At 38.0% G+C, this 16,221-nt stretch overlaps 1 protein-coding gene across 2 annotated transcripts; it reads left to right on the top strand.

Annotated features, from left to right (window-relative positions):
• Positions 1-23: 23 nt before the first annotated feature.
• fam219aa (family with sequence similarity 219 member Aa) lies at positions 24-13,683 on the top strand. Of its 2 annotated transcripts, none has more exons than XM_032549898.1 (6): positions 24-270; positions 5,831-5,927; positions 7,060-7,153; positions 7,757-7,837; positions 11,544-11,619; positions 13,415-13,683. In XM_032549898.1, the coding sequence occupies exons 1-6, from the start codon at positions 211-213 to the stop codon at positions 13,571-13,573; spliced, it is 567 nt and encodes a 188-aa protein (XP_032405789.1). In that variant the 5' UTR covers positions 24-210; the 3' UTR covers positions 13,574-13,683. The 2 variants fall into 2 exon arrangements, with proteins under 2 accessions (XP_032405789.1, XP_032405790.1); XM_032549899.1 differs by having other exon boundaries at positions 25-270; positions 11,544-11,598.
• The last annotated feature ends 2,538 nt before the right edge of the window (positions 13,684-16,221 follow it).

Here is a 16,221-nt window from a genome sequence, read left to right on the forward strand (position 1 = left end):
TGAATATTCCATGCACCCGGAAGTAGGGCGGTACTACTGGCGCTTTGCTGTCGAGTCACCTCTGTCAAGCGGGATGGAGGAAAAGGAGCCGCTATTATGCTGATAAACGCAGGATCCCGACGGACTGAGCATCAATAACCGACACTGGTTCAGTTTAAACTGATCATTTATCTTTAAATTACCGAATTTGTCTTGTCACAGTTTGCCAAAATGATGGAAGAAATCGACAGGTTCCAAGTGCCTCCTGTCAACGGAGAGACACAGCCTTTGGTAAGAGAGGAAAGACAAAACCCATCGTATTATGCAAATTAATCTTTACTGAATTCAAATGAAGAGATTCTTCTCTCTTCTATGGCTGATTGTAACAGATGTGTTACGATATCATATTGGTGAGCCAACGTATAGTAATTTGCAGCTTTGGGATACAGTGGAACCTGGGATGGGTGGATGTAGCGACCAACTATAGATAAAAAAAGGATGCCGATTACCACCTTTCCTATTTAATAATAATAAAAAATGTCCGCGTAGTATTTAATGAGCAAGCGCACGTCCAACCTTCTGTATCTGAGTAATTTAACTACGCACTTAGTCAAAATCGTGAGTCTTTAAAGCCCACGTCATATTCGCTTGTTTACATCAATGCTGTCATAGCTTAGTGTTTTCACATTTCGTCATCGACTGACGTGTTATTTTGGCCGGGATGGGTACCAGACCAAAAGATCGCGTGAAGTGGGTCCTCGCCGTGAGCTGGACTCGTTAGGCGATGCAATGCAGAATGATATTTCCAAATTTTTACACCAATTGGTTAATCTCCAAATTGGTGAAATAATAATAGCTAACTGTTTTCACAGTTCGTTTTGCAAATAAAAAGTTTGCGTCTGCTGTTACATAATTAAATAAACTTAAACGGGATTGATTAATTTGCACTTCAGTCTGAACACCTAACAGAGTTACTCTATAAATTCTAGCTATTATAGTTATATTTTATAAATAATTTTGATGTGCTCATCCTGTTCTTATTCTGTACTGCTCTAGCAAAGCAATCAGATGCATCCCACCATCCAACATGGTGAACATTTCATCCTCTCAGATTACTTTAGATATCCAGAATCAGATTTTTTTTGATTGCAGCTGCAGTTTCTCACTTAGCATTGTTTTAATAATCACGTCACACTCAAATAACACCGGATCCTTTTTAGTATTGTCTTATTCAAACCTCTCAAAGAATTGCTCCGGTTACGCTTCCACACTAACCATAACAAGATCGCAGGTGCTGTGGCACACATGGTCATGCATTTTGATGCTAATAACCCCATTGTGCTTCCCAGGCTGCATGAATGCACTTGGCACCTGGCAAATTCACACAGAAATAGTTCTTACATAAAACATTGAGTGAAGTAATCATCGCCTGCCCCCTTTTTATGTTGCTTTTCTCTGAAAAACAAAATTGCAAAAACAAACTATATATATATATATATATATATATATATATATATATATATATATATATATATATATATATATATATAAATTTTTTATAAGCAACCACACATTATAGAGCATGAAAAACTTTCAGTACAGCTACCAAATCCTGGAATGGTTCATGGTTTATGCTCATGTGCCCCTGCTTTTCATAATCATATTGTACTATTTGTTGTTGCAATTGTTAGAAGATTGTTATAGCATTCGTTTGTTTCAGTAGTCACATGATATATCATCCTTCACTAGGATTGGTCAGTGGGTGGCTGCAATGTGTAATCCTACCAATTGCTTAGAGTTCATGCTGTGTCAGCAGCCATGTAGCTTTTCAACATGTGAACAGGAGGACAAACAGATAAATGTGACACACGAAGGGGTATACAGTGCATTGTGAAAGTATTCTCGCTCCCGTTTTAACATTCTTCCACTTTATAAGCTCCAACTATATTTCATTGGGCGTTTGCATAATTATAATAAGGGATGAAAAGATACATGGCGTACTTTTTATTTCACAAATGAAAATCTGAATAGTGTGGCTTGTATTCAGCACTCTTGTCTGTTCTGGAAATTCTCCTTTGCTAAAAAACCTAAGATCAATCAGAATGGATGGAGATTTTCTATGAACATATATTTTGCTTCAAATTCCCAGCTGGAATTAGGATTGGGCTTTGACTGGGTCTTGTGAATATGCTTTAATGTAAACAATTATATTTTATCTGGCTTTATAATCAAGGTTGTATTGTTCAAGTGAACCGCTGAATTTAGGCTGAGATTAAATTACCCACATTTCGGATTTTTAAATTAAATTATTGTAAACACTGACGTTTGTGGTTGCAATGTGACAAAATGTGAAATCATTAAAAGGGTATGAATACTTTTGCAAAGCACTGCATGGGTGCACAAATGTCATGAGGGAGAGTATTTGTATGTAAATTTATGCTGTAGGTCAGGGCTATATATCATGTTTTAATGTACATAAATAAGATGAGCTGCCCCAGGTGCCATAGCCCTATCCATAGTTCAGGTTATATTCTTGCACCGCATATGCTAACGGAGGAAACCCGAGCCCCTTCTGTGCTTAATAAGCTATTTTAGATCCCCTTTGAGTATTTTTTATTCCACGCCGCAATTCCTCAAAGGACTCAATTTTCATGCCAATCATTCTTTTGAGGAATTCCAAGTTATCATTATCAAAAATATTTTTGGACAAAGACTTCTAAATTCATTTTACGTTGTGTGCCTGCTTTCTAGTAATGAAATAGAATAGAATAAATTAATATCAGGCACAGATGGTTTAATACAAAATATGTTTTACTTCACACCAGTTTCTTTTGGAGAGAAAAAAAAATCAAGGGATTCCTTTTTTCATCCTCCAACATTATTATATCTTTCTGGTGGAAAGCACTAAAGGAATAATAATGAAAAAAAAAAACCAAACAAACAACAACACAGCGGTAAGCCTCATCATCTAAAGCAAAGGGCCTGCCATCTGAAAGGAAATAATCGTGCTTCATGCAGTGGGATTAATTTTTGTGTTGAGATTTCTTTTTTTTCTACCTGTCTGTGGGCATCATGTTCAGAGCTGCAGCTTTCGTTAAGTCTCCCATGTAAGGAAAAAAAAAAAGCATCACTGACGGATAAAGATGAGGCTATTAATGAAGTTGACATGGGTTACTCATCCCATCGCCAGGTAGAAGAGACATACAGACTGCTGTCCAACGCTGAACCTTAAAAATGCATTCACAATAGGGTTTCTATACAGTCTGGAGAAGTATAGAGTTTGCCTTTATTTTTGTTTTCCAGGTCTAGATTCATAGAGATGACAGACTGCTTGGTATGGAAACGCGTTTGAATCATCAGAGTAGGCCTTAATAAAGACTCTCAGTTGGCCAAGAGCAACTGATAAGGCCATGCTTATAAGCATCCAGATCTTATCAGTCATGAATCATATCTCATTCAACATATCAGTCTCAAATCTATCAAAAAATCTCTTTGCAGGGCACTCTCACTTAATTCTTTAAATATGAATAAATAAGATGTTTAAATATATTTTTTCTGTTGATTGTGAGGTTTGGTTGTGGGGAACAAACACAATGCAGTATAGAAGAAAAGGCTCCTATAACAGGATTATATGCAGAGTTAGTGCCTGATTCCTCTACATGATCTTTAGCAAACTCTCCTTGCTATCATAGGCTTACAACAAAACATACTGTATTCATGTATCAGAGTGGCCCAGTCAAAGTCCAGACTTAGATCCAGTTTAGAACACGAGTTAAAGATTCTAATAAGTAATGTCTATAAGCACTTCCATCCAATCTGATAAAGGGTGAGTAATTTATTGAAGAATGGGTACAAATGTCAGTCTATACATGAGCAAATTTGATAATGACATACCCCAAAAAGGTTTTAGCTCTTATTGTCATGACAAATGTTTAAACAAAATATTTTAATTATTAATTGTTTAAACCTACCATTTTCCTTTCATTTTACAGTGATGTAATGTTGTTGTTTTTTGCCTTAACATAAAATTTACGTAAAGAGTTTTGTGTTGGGAAGTACTAAGATATAGCCAGTGCTTATGCTAGGCACAGTAAATGTCTATCAACCTCCATCCACTACTTGTGAAACATTCCAGATTTCTCTGTAATGTTATATTGACACTTATAATAATGTATTGTGAAGTCTTCTATTTTGTTGCTGCACCTAAAATCAGCTGTGAAGCCAGTTTGTTCTTGACCATTTTTTAAAAATTGTGTAACATAAAAATTTATATGCAAAATAAGCTCTTCACTATCCCTGCTTAATTTCTCATGAATTTTTCATCAGGCCCTCGTGAGACTCGATGAGCTCCGTCGGTTTGTGATACTGGCCCAAATAGGGGTAGCATTTCTCATTACAGTTAAAGCAACGGTTTGTTGACTTAATTTCAGGGATGCTTGTAGCTCGATGTCTTTTTTATGAAACAAAGACATGCCTGGGTTTATAATTCTTTTATTTTATAAATCCTAAGTTGTAGGTTTTATTAAAATGAGTATCTTCCACACATTATGTGTGCTCAGAGGAACATCTTTGGAATAAAGGAGAAGATCGCTGAAGTTATTGAAACTGCCTGACAGTCAGCACTCATGTGACTTGCGAAGTTCCTTCGGAGTGCAACAAGGAGACGCCTATAGAATCAACATAATGCGCCCTCTGTGACTGAAGCAGGCCAAATACATCTTGGCTCCCCCCATTCCCAGTCTGGGGAAGCCATGGCTGTAACAGCAGCCCCCTCTGTTCCTTTACATGGCCGCTTCGCCACGTCATCACCACTCGTTTATGCACAAAAGAGACCGAGCCACCAGCACAGGCTGAACATTCATGCCTATTGATGCTTCAGCCGAGGCTGCTGCGCACGGCTCAAGTAGAGACACAAACAGGCCCCGAAGAAGACTGTTTGTCCCAGCTGTTTAGGTTTGTGATAAATCAGATTTAACATTTTTGAGTCTGACTTCGATGTTCACTGCTGAATCTCTCTGGCCTTTAGATGTTCAGCAAACACTACTGGGAAATATCATTTGTGGCTTTAGTGGAAAACGCAGTATCCTCTGAAACACGTTTTGAGCGTATTGTCACTTCACACAATTGATGAAAAAACGATATTTAGTTGCTCAGCATTCGAAACACAACAGCTCGATCAGATGGGAGTCAGAGGAGCCGAAACGACTCAATCAACAACAAATAATCGGTTAATGACATTTATTTCATGTTTATTAAAGGTTTTTTTGTTAAAATTCTTTTTATTAAAATAACCCTACCATAATATTTCCCCTGATATTTTAATGTGGCTTTTGGTCTTGCTGTACCAAGTCCAAATTATCAGTGGCCTTCTATCATCAAAACTGTTTGGAGACGCCTCTGAAAGGGAATAAATCTTGGCCAAATAGGATTCAGAAGTTCTATAAAGATTGACTTAATTAGAAACACGCCCATGTGTTTTGACTCAGCAAGATGTTAATATGTCAGTGGGATTTATGTACGCTGCTTCCTCTGTTCTAAGTAAGACTGGAGCAGTCCAGCTGGTTATCAGGACTGCCCTGTTAGGAATCTTGCATATGCAAAATTAAGTGTTAACATTAGAACACACTGGATTTGTGTCTGCCATTACTTTCTGGTGAAATGCATGTTCATTAACAACAACAACCATTATAACTGTCTGTGTTTATACTTTCAAAATGTACTGATGTTTTACCTAACACTTTTTAAAAACAGGGTTCTGTACTGATAAATTGAGGTAACACCAACTGTTGACGTGGGTGTTAGTGTTACTAGCTAACTTTCTGCATTGAGTGGTTGTTTCTTCTTTTCCTAGGACCCAGCAGCGTCCTCTACTTTGGAGGCGGCATCGGACACTAAAGGAGAGAGCGTGGCCATGAACTACAAGCCCTCCCCACTGCAAGTCCAGATAGGTATTGCTGCCCTCCTTGGAAATCATCACACATTTTATATCACAGGGGTCACCAATAAGCAGCCATAATAAATGGAAGGCTTTTAACAAATTGGTGAGTGATGAGCTATAAAAAGGAAATGGGATACCACAGTGTGAGGAGTGCTTTACTTCTATACATATGGTCTGTAAAAGTGAAGGAACTGGGGTCACATAGTATTTCTTAGATGGTATTAGTGAATTTATTTTTAAAAGCATTGAATTCAAGAGGTGTAAAAGATTAGTCTTTAGATGTTGGCTCCCATTTTTTTGCATCTTAAAGAAAAATGGGCTATAATGGACACCAAACTAATGCACATTTCAGCTGTGTCCCCTAAGTAGGCTGTGGCACAATTCAAATGAGACTTCTTATGCGTTTCTTTAAACAGAGACTTTCTTCTTACCACTTTTTCACAAAGGCTGATTTTACTAATAATAATAATTATCATGTCAACAGATTCTCCCTACCTGAGCTGTCATTCTCAGAGCTGCTACTCTGATTGACGCTCTCCTTTCCCAGCCAGTCAGTTTTAGTAGACAGCCATGTTTTTGTAGGTTTGCAGATATTTGGGATGTTGTTTAACAACCAAATCCAGATTTTAAGCTTCCTGCATCTTTCTCTCAGACTTTCTCTCCTGTGTTCATTCATGGGTCTTCATTATGCTGTTAATCCACTAATGTTCTCTAACAAACTTCTGAGAATAGGAAATATGGATTTATTCTTAGATTAAATTAAACTCAACTACAGCAATTTCAGATGTTTTGGTTTAATTTTACTACAAATCAAGAAATGTTAAAAAATGTAAAACTTTTTTGAGAAACTTTATAATTTGCATTGATTACCATCCACAGATTATCTTAGTTTTCTTGTATTATATCCGAGTAAGATTAAAAATTACATTACCCTAATTTAACCCCATATTTTAACAGAAGCGAAAATGTATTGTAGCCCAAAAGCAGCAGGTAACAGTGGTTCCAAGTGCTCTGTACCAAGTTGAATACTGAAGCACTCACTTATTTAACACTTTTTCCCCCTTCCAAATGATACAACTCTAGAAAATGTGTCCTGCTGTGCAAATTTGTTTACTGATGACTTCACATCCTTTGTTGCCTAGAGAAACAGAGGGACCTTGCCAGGAAGGCTTCGGTGAAGAATGGCACCGTGGGAAGTCCTGTCAATCAGCAACCCAAGAAAAACGCCAGGACAAGGTAGCACCTTCCTTTGCATCTTTGTTCCGCTCTAATTTTTGAGCAGGTTATTAGCATGCTGAGTAACGCAGCAAAATACTGCAAAACAACTGAAATGCAAATCATGACATCAGTGCATCCTGCTTTGTATTAATGACCGTAAGGCATTAATTGCTTCACGTCAGCCGGAGACGCCATTAGATTTTCTAATGTTACAACCTATTCAATCAGGACACAGCAAGGCTTCCTCAAAGAAAAAGAAATCCATGAAGGGTGATGAAGGAGTCACAACCACTGAGCATAAACCCAGCGCAGCCTGCGGCGTTGACAAGTGGCTCATGCACCTAATCCCACTCTCTTGTGGATTAGTGGGAATATGAGAAACGCTGCCCACTGGTGTGAACCCAAAATGTCTGAGGCTAAAAGATAATTTTGCCCTTTCTGCTGTCTGAATGCTACCGATTAATTTTGGGAAGAGACAATCTCATGGTTCGAACTACGGTGCTTTTTTGTTTTTCTCAGTTATATGACGTAAATATTTGCAATGATTGTTTTAAGATGGCTTTTTTTATGTGTTTTCAAATTTTCATTTCTAATGCAGAACATGGCTGTGCTCTTTTATAGGTTGGTCGTGCCAAACAAAGGTTACTCCTCTTTAGACCAGAGCCCGGATGAGAAGCCTCTGGTTGCGTTGGACACTGACAGGTAAGCACTCCACTCCTACAATAACCTATAGCCGGACAAGTCACTTTATAAACTATAGGGTGGTGCCCTTAAGAGAATCTGGCTAAACTTTGCAGACCTCCTTCTGTGTATATGGGGCTAATCCATGGAGCGACTTGACAGTATTCTTAACAGAAATTGTCCTAAAAAAGGGGGCAAAGCTTCTCCCAGGGCTCGGGATTAGAGCACAGCAGGGTGAGGATTTGGACAGGCAGAAGCAGCTCTATCAGAGCCCTTCCTCCACCCCCCATGTATCACCAGGTCTGTATATTTACCAGATGAGTCCCAACACTTGTGGACCCCTTCTTTCATTTGTGTATGCCAAACCCTTTAAAACTGTATTGATCCAAAGAGTTTACGTCATTCACTCGCTGACTAGCTGGCTTGTTCACAACTTAACCCATTTTTTGCAAGATAGACATATTTGTTTGTGGAAAAAAAAGATTAACTGGCTGCATTTCTGTGATGTTGTTGTATTTTTTCTCAGATTTTCATCATTCTGACCAAATTTAGCTGCCTTGAATTTCTTTCTGCATGTCTGAGCCCAGTAGAGTATCTTTTGTAGGCTCTAAAACCTTGTTTACTCTTGACTTTCATGCTTTTCTTCTTGTATTCTTCTGCTTATCCTAGCGTGCTAAGATCAAAGATGCTTTGAGAAATCAGCAGTTCACCAGAATTGGGTTATTTTCAGTTAGATTTTTTTTTGACAGTTAACACACCACTACCAAGTTACTGCTTCAAGGAGACTCAATGACTGCGTCTTGGATGTCTGTCTGTCGAGTGTTTAAAAGCCATAAAAATGTAAGAAACTCTTTAAAAATATACTACTAAAGTACAAAAAGGAGGGTTGGTGTTTCAAGCTTTTTAAACTCTCAATTTCTTTCTATTATGGAAGTTTATTTGGAAATGTGAGATCCCTTTAGCAAATATCAAGTTTCGGTGAGAATCTACAGTATATTCTCTAGTGAATAGTGGTTTTCGCAATGCTAGCCTCTCTAATCGCTAATATAAGATTCTACAGAGAGATAAAAATGTGAATTGCATGAACACTTTGTTTTTAAATGCTGTTTATTACCTTGGCCCACATACATGGCTTGGTACATAATGTTTTTTCATGATGCTGTCTGTTTTGTGAAATGTACTACAATACCACCGTGTTTACAGGCTTTCAGGTTTTCTTTCTTTTTTTTCAAAATTTGATGATAGTCATTATAGACAAACCCTTAAACTGTATTAGCTATGTCAAACCACAGGACATGTGTCCAAATATGAAGGAATTTGTGTTTGAGTCCATTTGCAAACTGTAATTTGACCTTTTCGAGTTTCTGTTGGAGCAATAACTTTTTCCCACTTAAATGTTCATAATACCATCTTCATGTACCATCTTCACAACAATTGTTTAAACATCTAAAAGTTTGGTTCATCCTTGAACTGAAGGATGAACCAGACTTGTAGAGTTCTCCTCTAAATACCTTGGCTTTTTTCATGTATTTCCCAAGAAGCCTCACAAGAACTTGGCTTGTTTCAGGTATTCTGTTAAAATACATCCACAGGTGTTCTTCCTTTTACCTCATGGTATGAGGTATGAATATTTCAGTTCACTGTATGGACTGAAATTGTCTAAATTTATAGTGCTTTTCTAGTCATACTGACAACTCAAAACAATATACGCTAGCCACATTCACTCATTCAAATTAACAACTGCATACACATTCATAGACTAACACACAGATCGGTATGCAACCTTTAGATTGCAAGAAACTGCAAAGTCATGAACATATGTGGCCATATTTGTACCATCAGCAAACAAACGTTTCGCCCGGGTGTAGAGCCTTGTGGGATCCCATTTGTGATGTTCTTTCATCAGGGTAGTTTCTGAAGGTTTTCTACTTCTCAAAAACCATGTTTTCTTTTTTTTCAGGATCTTGTATTTGATTTGATATCTGATAGTAAGACAGAAAGATTGTGTCTATTTATAACCCTACTCCCGGAACCTGGGAGTAGTGATGGACTCTGACCTGAACCTCCAGAGCCACATAAAGACAGTTACAAAGTCGGCCTTCTATCACCTGAAGAACATTTCCAGGATTAAAGGACTAATGTCTCAGCCAGATCTAGAGAAACTCGTCCATGCGTTCATCTTCAGTCGTATTGATTATTGCAACAGCGTCTTCACAGGTCTGTCCAACAAATTAATCAAACAGCTGCAGCTGATCCAGAATGCTGCTGCTCGCGTTCTCACTAAAACCAGGAAGATAGAGCACATAACACCAGTTCTAAAGTCCCTCCACTGGCTCCCTGTAGCTCAAAGAATAGACTTTAAAATACTGTTGTTAGTTTATAAATCACTGAACGGCTTAGCACCACAATACATTAAAGATCTGCTTTTATTGTATCAACCTTCCAGACCTCTCAGGTCTTCCGGTTCTGGTCTGCTCTGCATCCCCAGAACCAGAACCAAACGAGGAGAAGCAGCTTTCAGCATCTATGCACCACGAATTTGGAACAAACTTCCAGAAAACTGTAAAACAGCTGAAACACTGACTTCTTTTAAATCTCAACTGAAAACCCACCTGTTTAGAATTGTATTTGAAATGTAATCAATTACAAATTTATTGATGTAACTTGACTTAATGATTGATTCTATATTGCATTGTGATTCTGTGTTTGTTATGATGTAAAGCACTTTGAAATGCCTTGCTGCTGAAATGTGCTATACAAATAAAATTTGATTGATTGATTGATTGATTATACAGTCTATGTAAATATGTGCTGTCTGCTGTATTAGGCAGCAGGTGAACATTTCATTGTTAAAAGTTGATGTCTTATTAGCAGGAAAAATGGAGAAGCATAAGGATTTGAGCGAGTCTGCTAGTTACCAAACTGCTGACTAGATGACTGAGTTAGAGCAAAACCGAAAATAATGTGAGACGTTTCCAGTATCAAATGGTCAATAATAAAATCCTGGGAAGGAGCTTTGGTGAACGACAGGATCCTGGACCACCAAGGCTTACTGACTCACAAGTGGTTTACCCGCATGATCCAATCCAACAGACGAGCTACTGTAGCTCTGACCTCTGAAGAAAAAAATGTTGGTTCTGACAGAAAGGTGTCAGAACAAACAGTAGATTGTAGTTTGTTGTGTACGGAGGTGCATAGGTGACGGAAAATTTCATAAAGTAATGCTGAATAGTCATATGTGTACTGTTTACTTCAAAAAAAATTATATAAACTACCTTTTTTCTTTATTCTTTCCTCACAAACATCTTTGCTTAATCAGTCTAATATTGAAAATGTTTCTGATCTCACTATATGTTTAAGCAATTAAATACAATATTTTTACAAACATGATACAGTTTGTATCTGCTGCAGTTTCTGTTTCTAACAGTGAACAATGTTTTTCTGCTCATCTTGTTAATGCAGCCATGGAGTGAATATGGAACTTTATTGTTGGAAATAATCCCATCAGGGCTACCTACAGGGAAAATAACCACGACAGAGCAATTAGAGCAGACAGTGAGAGTTTAAGATTAGAGCACAAAATGTTACCGTAAAAATTTATTTATTTTTTTCCCTTTCTGTGTAAGCCTTCTTAGGAACCCCAACTTAAAAAATTCTTATTATGTAGTAATTCCTCTCTGGTTTGTATCTTTTTGGGGTCTCACATAAGATGTTACCTGTCTTTCAGTGACGATGACTTCGACATGTCCAGATACTCTTCATCAGGATACTCCTCAGCCGAGGTGAGATGTCTGAGGGACCAGGTATTTATACAAATATTATATTGTTTCACAGCACCATCTGGCAAAACCACAACCATCGCCATGTTTTACATCACCTTCTTCCTCCTCTGTCACACTGGGTCACAAATGTGCACTCATTTAAATACAATACTTTGTCTGTTTCCACACAGCGCTCATGTCAGTCCTGCTTCATGATTTTCATCCCTTTAAATCTTGTCCCATTTTGTTCTTTAGTATGTAGCACATCTTCTGGTTTTAGCCTGTGGCGTCCACTCATCGCCGTAATAATTTGATTGTATGTTGTTGCTTTTATGTTTTATTTCGTTTTGTATGCTCCAGTCATTTGTTTACTTAAAGACCAAAGAAACGACCCATTCATCAAACATAAACGTTCGGAAAAAAAAAAATCTAATTTGTCAGTTTAAAATGAGCAGATTCATCATTTAACATCTATAAACAATACTTACTTTATGAGCAGTAAGTACTTTATTTGTTCAATACATATTGTTCATTTTAGTAGCAATTGAAATTTTGCACAGGTTTTGTTTTACACTATGAATTGTGTTACTGAAATATATAAACCTTTCAGTAGTGGCTTTTAAAACATATACGTACCGTCATGTCTGGACTACATGCCACTACTTTATTTTATGTGCTTTTAACACTGGAATGTGGCTCATCTATGAATTTTCTCCAGCGTGTTTCGAAAAGCTGCACTGCTGCGTGAGCCTCGAGCAAATTTGCATCAAGATGAAAGTGAAAGAGGGATTGAGGAAGTGTGTGTGATGCTGTTCCATTCTGACAATGAAGAGGACGACTTTAGTGGTTTTAGTGCATAGGAGCAAGATGAAGATAGCGATCAATGACTTTTCATTGTAGGCTACTGTATTTTTTTTTCTCTTTAAGCAGCCGTGTTGCAAACACCGTTCAGAAAAAGCATACATATTTCATTAAAGAGTAAAAAAATACATCTGTGTAAATATCTCAAGTTGCAACGTGGACACCCAGGGCTTAAAGACAAGTACAATACATACTTTTTTTTTTCTTAAAGTTAGTGGGTGTGACTTATATTCAGGTGTGTTCAATTGACCATTAGCAACTACGTCAATACGGGAGTATTGAACAGAGCAAATGAAATTGTTTCCCTAAGTTGTTTTTGCCAGTTTATTCATGGCCTTTACTTGTTCGAGTCGAGCTAATTTGTCTGTGAACCTTACACACCTGGTTGGCGGCGGCATTTACAAAAGTTGGAAATATGATGATGTCCATCATAGCGGAGTGGGCAGAGTTCTGGAGAGCGTGACATCACGTGCAATACTCCAATAGTCCGGAAATTACAGTATGTATATTTGCGTGTATATGTAAGAGAGCAGATTCTAAATAGGCGCACCCGAATTTTGCACGACAGACATTTGTGTCATCTGCAAACAAAACAAGTTTGGCACGCGTGTAGAACCCAGTGAGATCTCATTTGTGGTGTTTTCTCATCGAGGTAGTTTCTGAAGTGTTTGCTACTCCTTAAAATTATTGTATTTCCTTTTTTCCAGTGCGATTTTTTTTATTTTTATCTGTGGTATCAGAAGTTCTTTAATAAACTGTAAACTCCCCATTATACACTTTGTTTTTAAATGCAGATTCAATATCTTGAGTCAGTTGAATTAGAGTCTTTGCTGTTGATCTGTTTGCTGTTAAGTTGTTGTTTTTGCTGTTTATAAATGTTGAAAGTTTAGCTTAGGGCCAACAGAGTATATTCGGCAAAACTGTCTTAAAGTTTTGCCGATTATATGTATTTTTTTTTTCTATGATTTTTTTGCAGCAAATTAACCAGGACCTGAACATCCAGCTCCTGAAGGACGGGTACCGGCTTGACGAGATCCCAGACGACGAGGACCTGGATCTGATCCCCCCTAAAGCAGTGAACCCCACCTGCATGTGCTGCCAGGCCGCCCCCTCCACAGCCTGTCAGATCCAGTAGCTGCCCCACTCCTCCTTCATCCCTAAATATTCTTTTTTGCCAGCTGCTGAACAGAATGGCATCGAGGAGGAAAAAAAACCAAACTGTCGACTTGAAAACCAGGCAAAGGCAAAACTAATAGATTGGGGGCGGAGGAAACTGAATATGTACAGTAGCTGTGCATGTTCCTCCTATGGCAGGATCTGTGTGTCTTACGTCTGCGATGTTGGTTCAGCGGGGATGGATTCAACTCATGGCAAAGACCTTACCTCGAAGAAAACAATGCTACTTTTGTTTCCCCTTTGTTCGAGTTGTGGCTCTTGCTTGGGGAGTTTTTGTTTTTTGCATAAAAAGATTGTGCAACATTGCAGAAGAGGAGAAACGACAAGAAGGGACAAGAAAGAATTGGCCAAATTGCTTTTTTTTTTGTCATTACTGTGTCAGTGGGCTTTTCCAGGCACTCCACTTCCTCTCCTGGTGTATAATTTGCGATCCAATATGATGGAGTATAGGACATTAGAAGTTTGAACGAGGCCATTTTATTTCCAATTCTCTCATTTCTTTCACCTGGTCTGCTTCGTCTTCCCCTGTATGTGAGAACCAGACGTGTGTGAGTTTGGTCATGCCCAGAAAAAAAAAGCAGCGTGAATGAAACACTAGTGCTCACCCTCTCAACACTAAGCTACCAGTCAGTCTGTTATACTGAGATCTTGTCCTGCTTATATCTGTTTTATATTTAGTTATAAGAAGCAGAAAAATGCATGTTGCCTGTTTACACTACGTCCTGATGCCAGATGTGCAGATATTTATTTTAATCTACTGACCCACAGCCAACTCCGTGTATTGAAGAAACATTGTGTGCTTTGTAAAATGGAACATCGTCCGTCATATTGAGGTTCACCTACTGCCATTTTAGTAGATGTAGGGGGAGAAAAGCATCGCAGCACACATCGTGCATAAATCCATGTCACAGCATTCTCACACACATAGATTGTATACATGAATGAGGGAAATGAATGAAGACAGTGGCTTAGAATTGTATGTTTTTAGTTTTATTTACTGATGTTTGAACTGTGGCCAAATAATAATAATGCCCCTGGTAAAGATGTGCTAAAAAAATAAATTAATCTTTCAAATTTCATAATGAAGGAAATAATCACAGCTGACACCACCTGAAATAATGCATATAAAATAAATGTAGCTGAAGAATTTCCTAATATATACATGTATTTTAAGTTAAACACTTTCTAGGAATGTTTCTTTACTAATCCCTGACTTTAGGTTTCTTCGACGTGTGAATATCATGCATCCATCCCTTACACTTGTCTGTTTGCAGCGGGGCTGGAGCTTTTCTAGTGGTTATTTGGCAGGTGGCACAGTGGTGCAACACACATGCATGCGCACCCCTACACACACACACCGTCCTGAGGTCAGTTTAGTAAGACTAATTACCCTGACAGGAATGCTTTTGAACTGCGAAAGGAAGCCAGGGTATCCGGACAAAAACTCCTTGCGGAAAGACTCAAAAACTGTCATTTGGGACTCTTTAAAATGTAAAATACAAGAAAAGAAGCCACTCCACTGAGACAGATGCATTCATATTTAATAAGAGTAATTTGAGAGCAGTAGTAAAACGTGTTATATTAGGGTCCTAAAAATGTATTTTATTTGTCCACATCTTTACCAGGCATGCCAATACTTGTGTAGGGTGCATCTTATGGACAACAGGCTGTACCTGTAGCACCAGAAACAGTTGTCATTTCATACTTTATGCCATTCTTCTTGTAGTTAAGTATCTCAAAAAGGACTTCTTAATTTTTTTTCTTAAGAATTAATGTACACTTTTTACTTAATATCTGAACCACTCACACACCTCAGTCTTAGACTGAACAATCTCCCTGATATTACACCTTTGAAAATAATGATCCTGGGGCGTGCCGTGGTGGCGGAGGGGTTAGCGCGACCCACATTCAGAGGCAACGTGGCCTCGACGCGGCTGTCGCGGGTTCGACTCTCGGACCCGACGACGTTTACCGCATGTCTTCCCCTTCTCCTTCCCCCTTTCCTGTCAGCCTACTTTGAAAAAGGGACACTAGAGCCCACAAAAAGACCCCTTGCGGTTCGATACAAAAAAAAGAAAATAATGATCGTCATGTCCCGGTCACATTAAAAAAAAAAAAAAAAAAAGTAGATGGAAACAAACCAGAGTATGTGTCAACACTGCAGTGCAAACAAATTTTTTTTTATTTGTTTAAACTTTGGAAAGTCTAAACTTGTTTACACCTTCTTTAGTTATTCCAACTATTCAGTTGGTATGTTTTAGGTTGGACATATTGGTCCAAACGAATCCTGTTATTTTTAGGGTTTTTACACTTTAATACAAAAAAATCTACGAAGCAGCAGGAACAAAAGCAACAGGATAGTCGTTGACTCACTGAATGGAGATGCTGTGTACTGTACATATACAAATACATTAAGTTATGGTACTGTATAGTGTAAAAATAGAGAAAATTGTATTTTGTTTTTTATTGCACCTTTTTTTCATTTGCAGATCTTTGTTTGAGTAAGCCATCCTAATGACATTATCAGGTGTTACGGGTAGAGATAATCTAAAGGACTGTTAGCTACTAATAACAAAAGATGACAGGAAAGACAAATTGTTTCTTTGA

This window comes from Xiphophorus hellerii, chromosome 20 (assembly GCF_003331165.1).
Source record: "Xiphophorus hellerii strain 12219 chromosome 20, Xiphophorus_hellerii-4.1, whole genome shotgun sequence".
Taxonomy (NCBI): Eukaryota; Metazoa; Chordata; class Actinopteri; order Cyprinodontiformes; family Poeciliidae; genus Xiphophorus; species Xiphophorus hellerii.

Coding starts and splice junctions, on each gene's coding strand:
- fam219aa (XM_032549898.1), top strand. CDS start 211: ATGATGGAAGAAATCGACAGGTTCCAAGTGCCTCCTGTCAACGGAGAG. Junction 5,928..7,059: donor CCCACTGCAAGTCCAGATAG/GTATTGCTGCCC, acceptor TTTGTTGCCTAG/AGAAACAGAGGGACCTTGCC. Junction 7,838..11,543: donor GTTGCGTTGGACACTGACAG/GTAAGCACTCCA, acceptor CCTGTCTTTCAG/TGACGATGACTTCGACATGT.